The 16537-nt window shown below is 41.5% G+C and overlaps 1 protein-coding gene across 5 annotated transcripts in view; it reads left to right on the top strand.

Annotated features, from left to right (window-relative positions):
* The first annotated feature begins 7710 nt into the window (after window positions 1–7710).
* LARP1B (La ribonucleoprotein 1B) overlaps window positions 7711–16537 on the top strand; it is a 120811-nt gene continuing 111984 nt past the window's right edge. For 2 of the 5 annotated variants that reach the window (XM_030313087.1, XM_030313084.1), the window contains exon 1: window positions 7712–8298. In XM_030313087.1, the coding sequence (XP_030168947.1) occupies window positions 7767–8298 (532 nt within the window). In that variant the 5' untranslated portion in view covers window positions 7712–7766. Of the gene's footprint in view, window positions 8299–16537 lie in introns of all 5 variants that reach the window. The other 3 variants (XM_032592900.1, XM_030313090.2, XM_030313093.1) reach the window with 3 other exon arrangements.

Below are 16537 nucleotides of genomic sequence, written 5' to 3'. Positions count from 1 at the left end.
GGACACTGTTGAGTAAGAAGTTGCTGTGGCTGAGGTCAAAGAGGCTTTTGCCTGCTTTCTCCTCGAGGATTTTTTTTTTGTTTATTTTTTTTTTTAATGTTTATTTATTTTTGAGAGAGGGAGAGACAGAGCATGAACGGGGGAGGGTCAGAGAGAGAGGGAGACACAGAATCTGGAACAGGCCCCAGGCTCCGAGCTGCCAGCATGGAGCCTGACGCAGGACTCAAACTCACGGACTGTGAGATCATGACCTGAGCCAAAGTCAGACGCTTAACCGACTGAGCCACCCAGGCGCCCCACCTCAAGGATTTTGATGGCTTCCTATCTTACATTTCGGTCTTTCATCCATTTTGAGTTTATTTTTGTGTATGGTGTAAGAGAGTGGTACAAGTTCATTTTTGTGCATGTCACTGTCCAGCTTTCCCAGCACCACTTGCTGAAGAGACTATCTTTATTCCATTGGATATTCTTTTCTGCTTTGTCAAAGGTTAGTTGGCCATACATTTGTGGGTCCATTTCTGGGTTCTCTATTCTGTTCCATTGATCTGAGTGTCTGTTATTGTGCCAGTATCATACTTTCTTGATGATTACAGCTTTGTAGTACAGCTTGAAGTCCAGTAGATACAATAATTTTTCATGTTTTACAGATGGAGAAACAAAATCACAGAGGTTAAGTAATTTGCCGTTTTACTGTTAGGAAGTGGCAGAGCTATCATTTGAACCCAGATAATCTAGTTTCAGTTTAATCACTGTGCCACTGTCATTTTTCAAACTGTACATTATGATCTGAACCTATACCATGAAATTAATTAATTTTGTGCTTTTTAAAAAAAGTGAAATGGAAGAGAATAGATCACATAAGAGTGTGTTCACTTAGTAAAGATAAGTAGTGGTTTGTGAAACTTCTGATTTAATTGTACGTATCAATTCATGAGGTATGAAAGCCACTACACAATGCATTCAACATCTCTGTGTAAGTTCTGGAACTGACCAGTTAACTAGTATATCCCCAGGGTCTAGCCTAGTTACTGAACTACAGTAAGCTTTCAGTGAATATTTATTGAATTGATTAAAATAAACCATAAGTATTAAAAAACTGATAAGAAATTTTCCTAATTTCTCTACAAAGCTTATATTTTCTGATGTCAACCACTGAAGTTCATCCAAACTTGAATTTAAAGATCTTGCCTTTTGGGGGCACCTGGGTAGCTTAGTCGGTTAAGTGTCTGACTTTGGCTCAGGTCATGATCTCACGGTTCACAGATTCAAGCCCTGCGTCAGGCTCTGTGCTGACAGCTCAGAGCTTAGAACCTGCTTCAGATTCTGTGTCTCCCTCTTTCTCTGCCCCTCCCCTGAGCACACTGTCTCTGTCTCTCAAAAATAAACGTTAAAAAAAAAAAAAACAAGGTCTCATCTTTGTTGCACTAGTATTTAGGACGTTATACAAATATTAAATATAATTGGATAGTAGAAAGAATTCAGACAGATTATTAACCCTATTGTTTGAAAGTCCTGTTATTTGAAAATTGGAAGAGAAAAAGTTATATTATCTTGAGCTTATAGTTTTAGTCTTTTTAAAAAAGATTAAATATTACTTCCTATTATTTGTCTTATTGCAAGTTATTATAAAAGAAAGAAGACTAAATAGTATGATAGGAAAGACAGTTTTGAGTATCAATCTTAGCTATTATTGGCTGAGAGTTCTTTTTTTTTAAATGTTTGTTTATTTTTGAGAGGGAGAGAGAGAATATGTGTGGTAGATAAGGAGTAGAGAGAGGTAGAGAGATGATGTGAAGCGGGATGTGGGGCTGACAAACCCGTGAGATCATGATCTGAGCCGAAGTCAGGCGCTTAACAGACTGAGCCACCCAAGCGCCCCTGGCTGAGAGTTCTTTTTTTTTTTTTAATGTTTTTATTGTTTTATTTTTGAGAGTGGGGGAGGGGCAGAGAAAGGGAGACAGAACCCAAAGTAGGCTCCAGGCTCTGAGCTGTCATCACAGAGCCTGATGCAGGGCTCAAACTCGTGAACCCTGAGATCATGACCTGAGCTGAAGTCAGATGCTCAACTGACTGAGCCACCCGGGAGCCCCTAGACACTTAAACTTTATTTAGAGTTCCTACTTGTATTAAACTAGTCTATTAAAACATACCTAAAAAGTAAAGAGAGCATCCAGTTTGGAACAACAATCTGGTTGAAAAGTACCCTAGATTTGTTTTGAGCCTATTTTTGCATAGCAAGCACAGTGTTTTTACCTGTTTGTATAATAGAGTAAAAATTTCTAAAGGTGCTTTTATGCTGTGCCTAGGATTGATATTTATTTACTGAAAAAAGGGTGCAAAGCCTTTCAAACATACATTAGCAATGATCCTGCCTTGAAGGTTAAAGATAATTGGAAGTATGCAATATTTATCTGAGCATTCAGCTCATAAGGAAAGCTATTATTCCGATAAACAGGGCCCAAAGCTCTATGAGTTGAAAGTAAGGATGGCTCAGTACATCTTGCTAAAAAATCAGTCTTTTCAAAAGTGGCTATTTTATAAGAAGTTAAAAAAAATCTCTGGGTTCAGTTTTGTGAGAAACAATCCCACTGACCCAATCAAAGGCCGGGCACAGACACTGGGAGCACAATGAAATGAAGCTTTAATCAATGTTCTTGCAAGAGCATATGCCTGATGGACAGGCATACTTGGGGCAGTTACAGCAGGCAATTTATCTCCTAGTGTGAAATACCCCCCCTCGATTCCTCATTGGCTGAGTACTAAGAGGTTACAGCTTTATGGGGAAGTCGCCTATGCCCATATAAGGCAAAAAATAGTCTGATTGGAACAAATGTTCATTCCTTGAGGTGATGCAGAGACTTCAGTTCTTTAGCGCTTACTCATTGCAAAGCCCGAGAAAAATCAGGCTGTGAAATGGAGAGGCGAAGAAGAACCAGGAAGTGAAGTGTCTAAGGGTTTGGGACTCCATTGTGGAGGGGGGGGTAAGTTTATACATATTTCCAATAGGTTGTAAACCTATTGTTAACTAGACAGCACAGCACTAAATAAGTATTTCTGAAAATGAATCATCTCACTTCTCACAAGTTTTATCTTCTCCTTGGACTTCCTGACTTTGAAATAATTTATATCTAATGCATTCTTTGAAACTTCTCTAGCATACACTACAGCTATTTGTACATTGTGTTGAACCTAAATTGCACTGGTAATAATAATAAAGATCTTGATGTTCTCATGGGATTTTAATTTCCTAAGGCACCAGGAGGAGGGGGAGAAAGAGTGGGTTCAGTCATCTGACAATACATAAGCATAGTCTAAACAGGAAAAACAAGAATCATCTTTTAAAGGCTCATTTGAACAATGGGATCATCAAGTTTGTATAAGGATAATTACTTTAGGTGTTTCATAACTTATGAGGGCCCAGAGAACAAGTCTCCCTTCTTTGAAAAGATAACCCTATAACCTGCTCTTGATTCCAGTTTTCCACCAGAAAAATAAATAAATAAATAAATACATACATACATACATACATACATACATACATACATAAATAGGGCTTCTAATCTCAGTAGTTGGGTAAAATTAGGGTCATTTATCCTGATTAAGTCTGGCTTTAAAAGCAATAAAAATAGGTAGTATTGGGGCGCCGGGGTGGCCCAGTTGGTTAAGTGTCCAACTTCAGCTCAGGTCACGATCTCGCGGTCCGTGAGTTCGAGCCCGGCATGGAGCTCTGGGCTGATGGCTCAGAGCCTGGAGCCTGCTTCCGATTCTGTGTCTCCCTCTCTCTCTGCCCCTCCCCCGTTCATGCTCTGTCTCTCTCTGTCTCAAAAATAAATAAACGTTAAAAAAAAAAAATAGTATCATTGAGCCAAGGTTTTTTGGTAAGCACTTTACATGTAGCTTTACATGGTAAGCACTTTACAAGGTAGCTCATGCAACCTTTACAACAATTTTATCAGTTAGGTCTAAGTGAAGGCAGAGAGGCCAATTAAGAGGGTATGACGTATCATATAAGCATGGTGGCATCTTGGAGTAGGATGGTGACAGTGGAGAAAGCAGAACTTGACATTTAGGAGGTACTGGTCTTGGTGAGTGCCTAGAACACTGCCTGGCAGAAGCTTGAGAAATATTTGTAAACTAGTGAATTATGGAAAGTGAGGGAAAGGAGAGGTTAAAGGATAACTCCTAGATTATATAGACTGGAAGGTGGTGCCATTCACTAAAATAGGGAAAAGATACTTCAACTTGGTTAAAATATGTAGGTCTTTCACGTTCTTACTAACTGGCTCTCCCACCTTAATTGCCTTGATGGCAGTGTTTTGAACCAAACAACTTTGTTCCTCCAGGCTAAATGGGGACTCTACTCACGAGAAAATAATCCACAGAATGGATAATAATTTGGCTACAAAAAATTAATTGGGCCAATCTTTCTTCCTTGATTTTCAACTAAGAAGCAGCGGATGAATCTGGCAATTAGCAGCAGAGGCCAAATGACTTAACATAATGGAATTTCAGCAAAGACAAATTGGGTCAGTCAAGGTCCCATCAAAATCAGATGGGAGTCGCCTGGGTAGGTCAGTAGGTTAAACATTCGACTTTTGATTTTGACTCAGGTCATGATCTCATGGTTCATGGGACAGAGCTCCACATTAGGCTCTGCAGTGACAGTAAGGAGCCTGTTTGGGATTCTCTCTCTCTCTCTCTCTCTCTCTCTCTCTCTCTCTCTCTCTCTCCCTCTCTGCCCCTCCTGTGCTCTTTCTCTCTCAAAATTAATAAATAAACTTAAAAAAAAAAATCAGATGATGGGGCACCTAGGTGGCTCAGTCAGTTGTGTCTGACTCTTGATTTCGGTTCTGGTCATGATCTCATGGTTAATAGAATCCAACTCCCCATCGGGCTCTGTGCTGACAGTGTGGAGCCTGCTTGGGATTCTCTGTCTTCCTCTCTCTCTGCCCCCAGCCCCAACCCCTAGGTTGCATGCATGCACTATCTCTCTCACAAAGTAAACATTTAAAAAAAAAGAAAAATCAGATGGAGGTACCTGGCTGGTTTGGTGGAGTGTGCAACTCTTGATCTTGGGGTTGTAAGTTTGAGTCCCATGTTGGGTGCAGAGATTACTTAAAAATAAAATCTTAAAAAAAAATCAGATGAAAAGGTTAAACTGCATAATTTGAATAGAGTTATTAAAAGGATGACTTACAGAGGTACAGCATAAGGGTCAGGGAAACCAATGAGAGATAATGCAGTGCCCCAAGGACTACCAGTTATTAATAGGCTTGAAGGGACAAAGGAAAGAACTGGAAAGATAACTGAATAGAGAGAGTGCAGTTAACCCTTGGTGAATATGGAATTGACCAGCCTGGGGAATATGGACTACGACCCCACTATCTTCTGGCCTCCAATCTCTTGCATATACTTCCTACTGCCTGAACCCATCGAGATACCAAGGACTGTGAGGGAATTCATTAGTGCAATCTGGACAGATCAGCTCTGCCTGGCACAAAAGGAGGCAAAGGGTGGAGAGGCAAATAGAAGACAGGTAAAGTTGATTCCAAGAGGCAGCTATGTGGAAATAGGAGTTATTAATATGTGTTTAAAAGAGGGACAACAAATTGACAACTCCCTTCACTGACATTAGTGGCACTGTATTACAGTGAAGATCTGAAACACCAACTACTGAATCTTTAGAGACCTTTTGAGTACACATTTACCCTCCAGTTCTTCTCTTCCTGCAACCACAATCTAGTTCCAAAAAAGTCCTCCTGTGTTTCTTCAATAAAGCACCTTTATAATTCACTTAAAAAGAAAACAAAACAAAACAAAAACAAAACAGCAGCAAACAAAACTACCAACCATGGTTAGGTAGCCCATATGAATCTAACTTCAGACACCATTCCACATAACCTTTTCCTCAACAGAATCAGTCTTTAATCCACCTGTATTGAAACAGATAGTAAAATAGAATGTGTTCTCTCAGTCACTTCCAGTGTGAACTTGTTGCTGACCTTTTGTAAACAAAGCCAAGTATTACCTGGCAGGACTCCAAAAGGCTGATTCTAACAGGAAGAGCAGCTAGTTGATAGTTAACAAAACAAGGCTTTACCAATAATGGAGCTAGTGAAGATGGGGCCTCCTTGGAAATATAAGTACAATCCTTATTCAACTGGTAATGGGTCCTGAAGGTTGCTCAGGGTCAGATAAATTGGAAATTAATGTGACTGAAGGGAGACCCCCCCTGGGAAAGGAGTCCCGTACAAGCTTTCTGCCTAGCTTGTCAGCTCTCAAGGAAGCTAGGAGGGACCCATTGCCAAAGTGCATACAAATGGCCAGGTACAGTTTTGTTGTTTTTTTTTTTTTTTTGAGGGAGGGGTGTTCTTTGGTGAAAAAATTTTCACTGGGTCAAACCCATTTTCAGCGACCTTGCACAGGAACATAAACATTAATTAACTTATAAATACATGCCTATGAAACCAATATCATCATTCACTGAATGTGACTGCCAAGTAGAAAGCTCTTATTGGATTTAATCAATACATACATGTTACATATTTGTACCTTTTAAAATATGTCCATTCCAGGAAAAAATATTAGGAAACATGGTTACTTTGTAAACAAGTGTTATCTCTACAAATCAAAGGAACTTGTAACAACAACAAAAAGCCGGCGAAATAGTAACCATTTGTTTTCCTCAAGAGCATTTTAAATGTATTTCAGTTCGAGGGTTGGAAATAAGGGTGGGGAAGTGCACTAAACCGACTCCCTGGGCAAAGGTTTCATAAACAGTTACCTACAAATTACACAATTTCCATTCTGGACGTGGCTCGGGATTAAAAGGGATCGCAGCGCCCCAAATCCTCAGGGGGAAACTTTCACGGGGCGAAGGGTCTAACGCAGAGTCCGGGACCCCGGTCCGCAAGAAAATCACCCCAGGGTAGGTGGTGGAGACTACCTACCATCCTCTCCCGCCTCGGTTCAATTCTCCGTCAGGGCCCGGGGCACAAGCGACAGCCCCGCCCCCCCACCCTCCGGCGCCACGTGCGTAGCCCGCCCCGCCCCTTGCCCGCACTCTGCAGAGGGCGGCGCCAGGGCGCCGCGAGTCACAGAGGCCCTGTGCGCGCCCCGCCCCTGCGCCCACAGACGGGGCTGCGGTAGCCCGCGTGCAGAAGAATCGTCCAGTTTGCCTTCCCTCCCCCTCGGCTGGCCGCTGGGGCGGGGCCGGCCCTTAGGCCGGGCGTTACCCGGACCGGCTAGTCCGTCAACCACCGCGGGCAGCCGCCTTGCGAGGGCAGGAGCCGGTGAGTAGCCACGTCACGCTCCTTCGGGAGGCCCCGCCCCCGCTCTGCCCTCTGGGACCGCCCCCTTCACGCCCCCGCCTCCGCCCCCTTGTGCAGTTACCGGCTCTAGGGGCACGCGCCTCCTTGACTCCGCTAGAGGTCCTCCACCCCTGCTTGTAGTGCGTCCACCGCTGCCCACGCCAGGTGAAGGCTCGCGGCTCCCGGCTGCGGCGCCTGGCGCTTGTTGGCTGGCTCGGGGCGTGTGCCTCTGAGGCGAACTGGGCCGGCGGGCGGTTAGCGCTCCGTTCCGCGCGGGGAGGGGCGGCGGCACGCCGGGCGCTTGTACGGCGTCGGCCAACACGGGCGGCGGTGGCGGCCGGGTTCTCGGGTTTTCTGCCCCAGGCCGGAGCCAGTCGGTTCCCCGGCGGAAAGACGGGCAGTCGGGCTCCCTGGCCCCGGGCTCCCCCTGGCTGGGGTGGCTGGGGCAAAGGGACGATGTCTGCTCGGGCCCCGGTGCCCGGCGCTCACTCTGGGGAGGAGCCACCCACGGTGACTGCTGAGAAGGAGTCGCTGTTGGTAGCGGCGAGTCGGCAGGCCGAGCAGCTGTCCCCGCCCGAACGGGAGGGCAAGGAGGCGGCGAGTGAAGAGAGGGCCGCGACAGCCATCAGCGCGGGGGCTCGGGGAGAGCCGTCGCCGGCGCTGGTGCTGGGGTACAGCGTGCCCCAGGCGGCCGTGCCCGTGAGACCCCTGGCGCTGCACCTGGCGCACAAGGCGCGCGGGCCCGGGGGCCCCTTCGGTGGGGAACCCCCGCCACCCTTGCCGAGGGACCTGCCGGCCGAGGACGTCCTGGAGATTGAGGCGGCGGCCGGCCCTGAGGAAAAGCTGCAGCCGCCGCCGCCGCCGCCGCCGCCGCCGCCGCCGCCGCCGCCGCCGCCTAAGGAGAACCCCTGGACCAAAAAGCCTCCTCAGCACCTGTCCACTGCCGGGACGGGACTGCCGTCGTCCCCACTGGAAACCCTGGAGGCAGGTCTGTGGTTTTTGCGGTGGGCGCTGGGATGGTGTGTGCAGGGATGATTTGTTTGGCTGTTGAAGGACTGGGGGAAGGGCAGGCCTCCTTTCCCTGTCAGTCGGAGGTATTTCGTTCCAAGGTGTCATTCACTTAGCCTATTTACATAAATGGACATCTGGGAAGGGAGCGGCAGGAAGAGGTGGGACCTCAGCTTCTCCTTGACTGGTGGGGGCACAGCGGGAGTAAAGTAGCTGAGCCGCTCGCCTGGCGCGGCCTCGATTGAGTTTGCCCCCGTCCCCCCTCCCCTCCCCCCCACGTGTTAGTGACTTGGGGAAACTAGGTAGATAACGCAGTTCATCCTATAGAAAAGTTTTGGTGGACTTTTGGACTTGTAAAAAAAGGGGTGAAGCAAGTCAGAGCCAGGGGATTTATTTATAAGCAGTGGAATCGCCATTGTAGTTTTTTTCATTGCGAAATAATTGATAAGCTGAAAATCTCCGTTTTCAAAACAAGAAGTAGTGATATTAAGTATGAGACTATACAGTAATTGCCAACAAAATTGTGGTGGGAAATAATTGAATAGGACAGTTGACATGAGAGTGGGTTGCATGTTAGGTAAATGGGAGTCTTCGGTTGGCAGCCCTCCTCTTCAGAGGAGGTTAGATTAAGCCTCAGCATTTGAAAGCTGATCAGTACAGTAGGGCCCTAGGTGCTTTATTTTGGTTGTAGTTTTTTTTTTTTTTTTAAGTTTAAGTGGAAAAAATAAAACAACACAGAAAGCAGTGTCTCCTAGTTTTATTTTGTAAATTAAGTCTTAGTAAATCAGTAGAACTTTTAATATAGAAATTACAGCTGTTTACTGGGAAATCTTCACTTTTTCTTAAAATTAAAGGTTAACAATACAATGGGGAAAATGTGAGTGTGTTTACAGGGTTGTGAGAATCAAGTGAGTTCAAGAATATGGCATAATTATAAGGTAATTAAAATGTTTTAATTACATTTATATTGCAGGTATAAACATTTCTTCAGAGGAAGTCCAATAGAGTGAGATGTTAATTGATTTTTTTTTTTAGCCTTTGCATGGTAATACTCCTCATTCTTCATAAATTTTGACACTTGCAGAAAAAACTACTTAAAAGTTTGCTCTAAATTTAATATTACCATCATTCTCTTCTAGCTGTAAAGATCTATTTATTCACTATCACTAACTGAAGGAAACAAATCTTAAAGCATAATGTCCATACATTTAGCGAAGGGAAAGAAAGCCTTAATGAATCTTAATGGACTGTTCAACCTCGCTACTTCTAGACTTATAATTGTAATTTATATTCAGTGAATTAACCAAAAAATGAACTGTCTTTTGGTTGTAAATTATTTTGACAGGTTTTTAAACTTTTAAGGTAAGACTTAGGAATTTTAATTGGAAATGTCCTTTTGAAAACTATTTAAGAGTTTAATTAACTTCAGGTGCCTTCATTGGGGATCTTAATCTTTATTGGAGGTTAAGAACAAGGTAATGCTTGAGGTATGTTGTGGTTCATGGCAATTTTGATTTTGCTGATGTCTCTCTGTAGGCAACTCTTCCTATTCTTGGAATCCTGTGCCTACAGGAATACTATTCTTTACTATTTGGAGCAGTAATTTTATAAACTTCCCAATACTGACTCTAAGCTGTTCTACCACAACTTCTGTTTGTAGTCATAGTGTAAAGATTATGGTGTAGAAAAATTGCACTGTTTTGAGAGACTTAGGTTCTACTTCTGGCGATTTTACTGGGCATTGTAAATGAATGAAATGAATGTATTCACCTCTTCCAGTTAATATAAGAGTGTCATCTATAATCTGGGTGCCTTGGCTTCCCATTTTCCTAAGCATATTTGCAACTTAAAGAACAATAAAATAGCAGAGGACCTTTAAGGTTTAGAGTAGGTGCAAACTAGGGATAATCTATTGGTAGGGAGCCTGTGTAATTTATCCTACAAACCAGGATACTGTAGAGAGGGAAAGAGAAGGATATTAATTATGCTGGAATAACAGACTTAAACCATGCTTGTCCTGGCCAAACCTGGATTTACTGTTACCCTCTTAATGAGGTACAGGAATTCCATCCACAAAATTTTGCCGGAAAGTTTATCATCAGGGATAGAAACATTATAGGAAATGAAGGGGATTATCATGATTATTATTCATGATAATCATGAATTTTCTCTGTTGAAACTGCAAGTGAATCATTCTTGCTTCTTCAGCCTTTGTGAGGCACTTTATTCCACTTGTAGGATGATTTTGGCCTGTGTATTGCTGTTTCTCTTAATCTAGGTGAGGCCTTTTCAACCAAAGCCTGGCCCACTTGAGACACCTAGAATAGTATCATTGCAGTCTTGAATTCAGTAAGCAGACCCGAAAGAATTGTCTCCAATTCTTGTTTAAAGTAGTTGTTTTCTTTTTTAAAGTAATTGGTTTCTTTTGGAGACCTTTATTAAAATTACAATGTGGGTTTTATTAATCTCATACCTGCTGCTATCACTGTATTTTGCATATCAAAAATCAGCTTTCTAATATAATTGCAGTTCTTTTACTCAACGAAAACATGGTATATAAAAATATTGATTTGTCCATCTTTTTTATCCTTATTCTTCTCTGACCTCATCAACTGTCCTTTCTCTTAATGTCTGCTTCCTAGAAACTTCAAATAAGCTTATTATTACTCTAATAACATTTTAAGTAAGTTATATGAATGATACATAAACACAGCCTCCTTATAAAAACAGAACTTTTGATGTCTCCTTACATATCCTGTTTACTGATATTCAGACCTTTCCATGCAGTTCCTTCTAAATATAGTGTTTTGTGTATGTTTTTAAAACATCATATCATCATCCATTTTTCATTTAAAGTATTGGTTGAGACCACCAACCAGGCATGGGCGGGGAGGCGCCTGGCTGGCTCAGTCCGTAGATCTTAGGGTTGTGAGTTCAGGCCCCACGTTGAGCATGGAGCCTACCCCCCCCCCCCAAAAAAAAAGGTAACTATACAATAAGTGAGTTTTTAAAATTAAATTTTAAAAATTGCTGGCAAGGAGCCCATAAATATAATTGATATAGTTCATTTAGCCATTTACCTATTGGTTGACATCTTGGTTGTTTCAAACAGCATTTTTATTTTATTTATTTTAATTTTATTTTTTTAGAAGGAGAGCTTGAGCTGGGGGAGGGAGAGAAAGAGAGAGAGAGAGAGGCTCAGCCATGACTGAACTTGCCCCCCCCTTCCATACCCAGCTCCACTGACTCAATCCCATGATCCTGGGATCATGACCTGAGCCGAAATCAAGAGTTGAATGCCCTTAAACGACATTTTTATACATATTTCTGGTATACATGTCTGACTTTCTGTAGGATAGATGATGAGAACTGGAATTGTTAGGTAACAAGATATTTGTTGACAAGTTGCTCTCTAAAGTGACTACAAATTGATAGTCCCACTTTTAGAATATGAGAATTAAATAGTTTTAAAAATGTTTTTTAAAACATTTACTGTAGTAAAATAGCATTTTACTACAATTTTCCCTTAAAATTAGTGTAATGTTGGTAACAGTGCATTTTCTTTCTTTCTTTCTTTTCTTTTAAGTTTATTTCTAACAGAGAGAGAGAGAGAGTGCGAGCAAGCTAGGGAGGGGCAGAGAGAGAGGGAGACACAGAATCCCAAGCAGGCTCCAGGCTCTGAGCTGTCAGCACAGAGCCCAAAGCGGGTCTCGAACTCACCAACCACGAGATCATGACCTGGGCTGAAGTCGGATGCTTAACCGACTGAGCCACCAAGGTGCCCCAGTGCATTTTCTTAATTAAAACTTTGCTAATGATTATAGTCATGAAAAGTGAGTAAAGTTTTTAAGTTTGTTTATTTATTTTCATATAGACTCAGAGAGCATGAGTGGGGGAGGGGCAGAGAGAGAAGAGGAGAGAGAATCCCAAGCAGACTCTGCACTGTCAGGGCAGAGCTGGATGCTGGGGCTCGAACCCATGAACCATAAGATCATGACCTGAGCCAAAAGCAAGAGTTGGATGCTTGACTGACCGAATCACCCAGGTGTCCAGGATTGGGACTCTGGGCTCTTGACTGACTGAGCCACCCAGGCAACTCTAAAATTATCCCTATTATGTTACACTCCCTGCCCCTGCAAACTACTTAAATATCCTACACATCTCTCTATTGGTTGTTAACATAAGAAGAGTACTTAAATGGGGAGGGAGCCTATAATGTATCTGGTCTTATCCTACCATTCTAGCTTTTTGTTTATGTTCTCTTCTTTGTACCCTGTGTTTTGGGTGAAGGCCCTATTTGCTCATCCTCAATCTCTTTAATTCTTTTCCCCCCCAATTTTTGTTTAAATTCTGGTTAACATATAATGTAATATTGGTTTTAGAAGTAGAATTAGTGATTGATCACTTACATATAACACTCCGTGCTCATCATAACAAGCGCCTTCCTTAATACCCATCACCCATTTAGCCCACCCCCCACCCTGTTTTAATTCTGTTTATCCTTGAAAAACAAGTTCATATGCTGACTCCTGTATGTAGTCTTCCTTGGTCTCACTGAGCTACTCTCCTTAATAGTCCACAGCTTTCTTACAGAAATTACCCCTAAGTGTCTTGTAATGGGATTACATATTCATATTTTTATCTCTAGTTCTAGTCTGTAATGTTCTTTGAGGCAAAGGGTGTCTTCTTGATGTTTGTATATTGTCCATAACGATGACTTTCATTTAAATGGTACTCAATTTGTGGATTTTATTATTTTGAAAAAAATTTTGACCTTTTAAAATTATGATTAAATGCAGTCATGGTGTAAGATATCTTTCTTTTTTTTTATTTTTTTTTTCAACGTTTATTTATTTTTGGGACAGAGAGAGATAGAGCATGAACGGGGGAGGGGCAGAGAGAGAGGGAGACACAGAATCGGAAACAGGCTCCAGGCTCTGAGCCATCAGCCCAGAGCCTGACTCGGGGCTCGAACTCACGGACCGCGAGATCTTGACCTGGCTGAAGTCGGACGCTTAACCGACTGTGCCACCCAGGTGCCCCGTAAGATATCTTTCTTATGGGGTTAGCCATAGTCTGCCTTTAAAGAACAGATTATACCAGCAACTCTCATTTTAATGTGCACAGGAATCCACCATGGGTCTTTTTAAAATGCAGATCTGATTCTGTAGGACCTGAGATTTCTATATTTTTAATAAGTTCCTAATTGATTCAGTGATGCTGATAGATCAGTTTGAATAACAAGGGATTTTAGTCCTAATGAAGTATAATAAATAATAAGTATCTGTTAACAATTAAAGATGTTGCATTTACCTGACTGGGTAATACTGTTGCAATTTTCGTTTCTAGTGTTAAAGCTCTTAAAATGAATTGTTTTCCTTATTAATTTAGAATTATTAGCTTATAGATTCCCAGAGTTAAAGAATAACATTTTAAAGGTACTGGAATATTACTCAAAAAGTTGCACTGATATAGTGTCTCACCAGTGATATTTGAAAAATGGGAGATATGAAGATCATACACCATTCATGTATGTTAATATATACTTGAAAACACTAGTAGTTTAAATTTGTTAGGTTTCATCTGTTTGGGAAAAAATGTATTTTAAATTTTTATGTACAAATTTAAACGCACAAATATGTTTTAAATTTGTTTTTTAATTTTCTAGGGTTGCTTATGTTTTCTCTAAAAACGTGAAGGGCAATTTCCTCCATTTTAGTTAAAAATAGCCTTTTGTAGGCTTGTTTTACCTGTTCTCCCTATGTGTATATAAAATTATATTTAAGACGTGATGGACTATTTCCATGTTAATGCATGTAGATTTATCTTGTTTCTAAAACTTTTACATTCTTTTGTTTCGATATACTATAATATAACTATACCATGTTAATGAATGTAGATATAGGTTGTTTACTTAAATATGATTATATCAGCAAACTCACCAGTAAACATACAGACATGATTGTACCTTGTCTTGCTTCCCAGGTAATTTCCCAGAAATAGAATTGCTGTATTAAAAGATACATGTTTTAAGTGATAGATTACACATGTCATTACGATAGGTAAAAAGTGTTTTATTTTACATTTCTTTATTAGTGCAATTGAATGCCATTTCATATTTGGCCGTTTATATATATTTATTTTATTAAAAAAAATTCTTTTTAATGTTTATTTTTGACAGAGAGAGAGAGAGAGAGAGATAGCATGAGTGGGGGAGGGGCAGAGAGAGAGGGAGACACAGAATTCAAAGCAGGCTCCAGGCTCTGAGCGGTCTGCACAGAGCCTGACATGGGGCTCGAGCCCACGGACAGTGAGATCATGACCTGAGCCACCCAGGCGCCCCATATATATTTTTAATTATGATATTTTGAGTAGAGTTGACACGATATTACATTAGTTTCAGGTGTACAACCTAGTGATTTCAAGTTTGTATGTTATGCTGTGTTCACCATAAGTGTAGCTACCATCTGTCCTTTTGCATCACTGTTACGTTGTCATTGCCTGTATCCATCAGACTGTGCCTTTTCCTGTAATTTATTCATTCCATAACTGGAAAACTGTCTCTCTACCCACTTCATGTATTTTGCCTAAACCCCCTGTATTTCTTTTTAAAATCATCTGTTCATCTTTCACATAGATTATTTATTTAGCAGCTTAGTATCATCCTTTCAAATTAAAAAGTCTGGGTTGATGAGGTTGTTTAAGTGAGCAGCACAAAGGACTTCCTCATGTTGAACTTGGAATTAGACAAATGTGTCCACACAGTTGGTTGCATTGCAACTGCAGGTCCTCCTTCTATCTGTGTTGGGGAGTCTGTCCCTGTAAAGGTGACAGACGAAAAAGCAACCTACAGGGGCACCTGGGTGGCTCAGTCAGTTAAGCTTTTAACTCTTGGTTTCTGCTCAGATGGTGATCTTGGGGTCATAGGATTGAGGCCCCACCCCCCTTTCCCTGATGCGAGGAGCCTGATTGGGATTCTGTCTGTCTCCCTTTCCCTCCCTCTCTCCCCCTTCATGTGATCTTTCTCTCTTTCTCTCTAAAATAAATTTTAAAAAAATTTAAAAAGCAGCCTACAATACTTGCTTTTTGTGGACAGCTAGTTCCTAAAGGAAAAAGAGGAAAGGTGCTGATTTGGTAGGTTCTGTTTTTTTTCCTAAACTCATTAATCAGGAAACTTACTATTTCCATGGGAGGACTTGGGAACAGGAATGTTCTGGGAAAGTCTTCCCCTTGGAAAAGTAAATTAATTCATAAGGACCGTTTAGTAACAAATGTTAAGAAATCACTGTTTCCTTTTCCAGAGTGGCTAACATAGTTTGTCAGATACTTTGTGATTAAATTATTATATTGATAACATGTACATAAACATCCCAATTACAATGTGTACATAAAGGTACAACATTAAAATGTAAGCATTATTAATTCCCCAGGGTTAAATGTAAGCTTTCCCATTATATTTCCTGAGGAGGAATTAAAGTTGAGAGCTTAAAATTTAAACAAAAATTCAAAATTCTGAGTCCAAAAGAATATGCTGAAATCAAAATCTCTTAAAATTTTTTTAAATGTTCTGGGGTGCCTGGGTGGCTCAGTCGGTTGAGTGTCCGACTTCGGGTCAGGTCATGATCTCGCAGTTTGTGAGTTTGAGCCCCACATCAGGCTCTGTTCTGACAGCTCAGAGCCTGCAGCCTGCTTCAGATTCTGTGTCTCCCTCTCTCTCTGCCCCTTCCCTGCTCATGCTCTGTCTCTCTCTGTGTCTCAAAAATGAATGAACGTTAAAAAAATTAAAAAAAAATTTTTTTAAATGTTCAAAGAAATAAATATTTCCAACTTACTCACTTTTAAGTAGAGCTTATAATCAATGTCTGAGTAGAGTATGGAACTGTACTGGGTTTTATTTTTATTTATACATGGTTAAATAAAAAATTTTTTTTTAATGTTTATTTTTGAGGAAGAAAGAGACAAGAATATGAGTGGGGGAGGGGCAGAGAGAGAGGGAGACACAGAATCCCAAGCAGGCTCCAGGTTCTGAGCTGTCAGCACAGAGCCCGACGCGGGACTCCAACTCACAGGGCACGAGATCATGACCTGAACCAAAGTCAGATGCTCAACCGACTGAGCCACCCAGACCCCCCAGTTTTTAAATCAATAGATTATTAACTCTATTATGTTTAAGTATTTTTAAAAATTTTGTTAATAATTTGTGTCATTTAATATTAAAG

Source organism: Lynx canadensis, chromosome B1 (genome assembly GCF_007474595.2).
Source record: "Lynx canadensis isolate LIC74 chromosome B1, mLynCan4.pri.v2, whole genome shotgun sequence".
Classification (NCBI taxonomy): Eukaryota; Metazoa; Chordata; class Mammalia; order Carnivora; family Felidae; genus Lynx; species Lynx canadensis.
Note: the sequence above shows the minus strand (reverse complement) of the source record. Positions and strands in the feature narration are given on the sequence as shown.